This window comes from Salvelinus fontinalis, chromosome 33 (genome assembly GCF_029448725.1).
Source record: "Salvelinus fontinalis isolate EN_2023a chromosome 33, ASM2944872v1, whole genome shotgun sequence".
Classification (NCBI taxonomy): Eukaryota; Metazoa; Chordata; class Actinopteri; order Salmoniformes; family Salmonidae; genus Salvelinus; species Salvelinus fontinalis.
In genome coordinates this window covers 11,625,968-11,629,462 of record NC_074697.1, presented here as the reverse complement: position 1 = coordinate 11,629,462, position 3,495 = coordinate 11,625,968, and the positions used below count along the sequence as shown (strand labels likewise).

The window sequence follows — 3,495 nt, the reverse complement described above, 5'->3', positions numbered from 1 at the left end:
AGTGCTTGTTGTAGTCATTCATTACGGCTGCAGTGCTTATTGTAGTCATTCATTACTGCTGCAGTGCTTGTTGTAGTCATTCATTACGGCTGCAGTGCTTGTTGTAGTCATTCATTACTGCTGCAGTGCTTGTTGTAGTCATTCATTACGGCTGCAGTGCTTGTTGTAGCCATTCATTACTGCTGCAGTGCTTGTTGTAGTCATTCATTACGGCTGCAGTGCTTGTTGTAGTCATTCATTACGGCTGCAGTGCTTATTGTAGTCATTCATTACTGCTGCAGTGCTTGTTGTAGTCATTCATTACTGCTGCAGTGCTTGTTGTAGTCATTCATTACTGCTGCAGTGCTTGTTGTAGTCATTCATTACTGCTGCAGTGCTTGTTGTAGTCATTCATTACTGCTGCAGTGCTTGTTGTAGTCATTTATTACTGCTGCAGTGCTTGTTGTAGTCATTCATTACTGCTGCAGTGCTTGTTGTAGTCATTCATTACTGCTACAGTACTTGTTGTAGTCATTCATTACTGCTGCAGTGCTTGTTGTAGCGCTGAGTGGAAATAGGAAGAACACTCATTTTATGTCTTATAAAAGTGTTGAATACAAAGTGTTGACAGTGCTGAGTAAGAACTTAAACATAAACTCACTCATAAAAACAACAGCTCTTTGCTGTATTCGTTGACAGTCTCTCTCTAGTCATGGTTTTAAACGTTTTGAAATCTCACAGTATCAACTTTGCTGTAGCTTTCTTTATGCCTGCTACGTTACTGACGACTCTGTCATCTGAGCAATCTGATTGGCCAGCGGTAGACCTATAGTGCATTTGATTTGCTCTCTGGGCTTGCCGGGAAGAAAAAGTTTGTACCTTCAGACACTTGAAATGGTTCAAATGGCAACAGTTCGCCTACCCGGGACTCGGGGCAGCTGAATCGGGTGCTCCTATCGCCTCAGAAATATAGGAACACAAGGCTTTATCGTTGTTGTTTTTTTACAGAAATGTTTGGCCATCGACTAGTAATGCCTTGGAAATCGATTAGTAATGCCTTGGAGATCGACTAGGAATGCCTTGGAGATGGACCAGTCAATCTTGATCGACCGGTTGGTGACCACTGCTCTAGAAAGTTGAGTAACGTTCAACCTCGTGCTTCTCTCTGTGGGCTGATATTTCTTCTGAGTGGCAGTCCCAGGGGAACTGCACGGCAGTCTCAGGGGAGCTGCACGGCAGTCTCAGGGGAGCTGCACGGCAGTCTCAGGGCTACTGCGCACCAACACACGTGCTCAGTTTAGAGGGAACATTGTGTCACTGTGTCTGTAACATGGTCTAACCGAAGACCTATAAGGTGCCTTGACAATTGAGCACTAATTCATTTCCAAATAGTTTATTCATTATTTATTCTAACAGTAGCCTACAATAGGCTACTCTGTTCCTGTTTTGAACATTCCACTGGGATAGGTGTAAATCTTCTCCTGTGTTGTTTTCCCTCTCAAGATAATGTCCTAAAACAGCAGACATTAGCATGATGTTACGGTACAGGAGCTTGTCTGTTCCACACTGTGAGATGGGCTATTATGTGAGAGTTCCTCACAAGTTGGAACCACTCCACTTTCTCACCCCAGATCATGCACACACATTCCAGGCCGGCTTGGCCTGGGGAAAGAGGGTTGTGGTCAGCTGGTCTCGAGACAGAATGAGGCTTGATTCAACAATATTATCCCAAGCATGTGATGGTATGGGGAGGGGAGCAGAGAGGGGAGAGAGAGGGTGTGGGCAAGTGGAAGTTATATTGTCAGTTGACATTACTCTTTCTGTTCCCCGGACACTGCGTTACTAACTTATACCACGTGTGACCTGGCTGGACCTGCTGTGTGACTATAGCCGGCTGCAGTCACCTCTTCACCGTGTGCTTTGGTTAGTCTGGCTGTGTAGTGAGCTCTTGGGTGTGGTAGTTGAACAGTCATGGTTCTTCTGGTTGTGTTGGGTAGCCTGCTCCAGATGCTGTTCCTGCGGTCGTGTGTGGGCCAGTTCCCCCGGCCTTGCGCCAACACAGAGGCGCTGCGTACCAAGCAGTGCTGCCCGGTGTGGGAGGGGGACGGGTCGGCCTGTGGAGCCACGTCGGGCCGAGGGTTCTGTCAGGACGTGACGGTATCGGAGGAGCCCCACGGGCCACAGTACCCACACACTGGGATAGACGACCGAGAACGGTGGCCGCTGGCTTTCTACAACCGCACATGCCAGTGTGCAAGTAACTATGGGGGTTTCGACTGTGGAGAGTGCAGGTTCGGCTACTTTGGCCCCGGGTGTGCCGAGCAGCGGGAGTCCGTGAGGAGGAACTTCCTCTCGCTGTCGGTGGCAGAACAGCAGCGGTTCATCTCCTACCTGAACTTGGCCAAGAACACCGTCACCGCTGACTATGTCATTGTCACAGGAACTCGCGCTGAGATGGGTACAAATGGGGAGAACCCAATGTTTTCCGACGTGAGTGTATACGACCTGTTTGTGTGGATGCACTACTACGTGTCCAGGGACACACTGCTGGGGGGACCAGGAAATGTTTGGCCGGACATAGACTTTGCGCACGAGTCTGCGGCGTTCCTGCCATGGCACCGAGTGTATCTGCTGCACTGGGAGCACGAGATCAGGAAGATGACTGGGGATTTTAACTTCACCATCCCATACTGGGACTGGCGGGATGCAACAGACTGTACGGTGTGCACGGACAACCTGATGGGTGGGCGGAGCCTGCTTAACCACAACCTCATCAGCCCCGGCTCTGTGTTCTCTTCATGGAAGGTAAACAAACACATGCGACACAGGTAGAGTGATGTGAACAGTAGTGTGTGTGTGTGTGTGTGTGTGTGTGTGTGTGTGTGTGTGTGTGTGTGTGTGTGTGTGTGTGTGTGTGTGTGTGTGTGTGTGTGTGTGTGTGTGTGTGTGTGTGTGTACCATGTGACATCACTGAATCATGAGCCAAGAGTCTGGAGCTGTTATACACATTGATCACAGTGATGACTACTCCTAACTGGGGCCAAACCCCGGGCCCGGGCCCACCAACTTTACAATATGAGGTCACATTCTAAAGTGCCTGAGATAGCAAATAATACCTCTCAACCAAAACCTCCTTCCTATGTGATTTGAGACCCAGCCTGAGAGAGTTGTGCTTAATTCTGAGCAGAGGAATGACAGGGGAAACAGAGACTGGAGAGGGACTATTGTTCAGCAGTCTGTGTGTATAGTCCGTCTATAGTCTGTGTGGTTAGAGCATTGGACTAGTGGTTAGAGCATTGGACTAGTAACCGAAAGGTTTCTAGATCAAATCCCTGAGCTGACAAGGTACAAATCTGTCAGTCTGCCACTGAACAAGGCAGTTAACCCACTGTTCATAGGCCATCATTGAAAATAAGAATGTGTTCTTAACTGACTTGCCTAGTTAAATAAAGGTAAAATTTTTAAAAAAAATAGCGTGTTTAAAGTCTGTTTATAGTCTGTTTATAGTCTTTCTAT

The 3,495-nt window shown here is 48.0% G+C and overlaps 1 protein-coding gene across 1 annotated transcript in view; it reads left to right on the top strand.

Moving 5' to 3' along the window:
* Positions 1 to 270: 270 nt before the first annotated feature.
* LOC129831720 (tyrosinase-like) overlaps positions 271 to 3,495 on the top strand; it is a 9,904-nt gene continuing 6,679 nt past the window's right edge. The window contains exon 1 of the mRNA XM_055895110.1: positions 271 to 2,784. Within this exon, the coding sequence (XP_055751085.1) occupies positions 1,951 to 2,784 (834 nt within the window). The 5' untranslated portion in view covers positions 271 to 1,950. The remainder of the gene's footprint in view (positions 2,785 to 3,495) is intronic.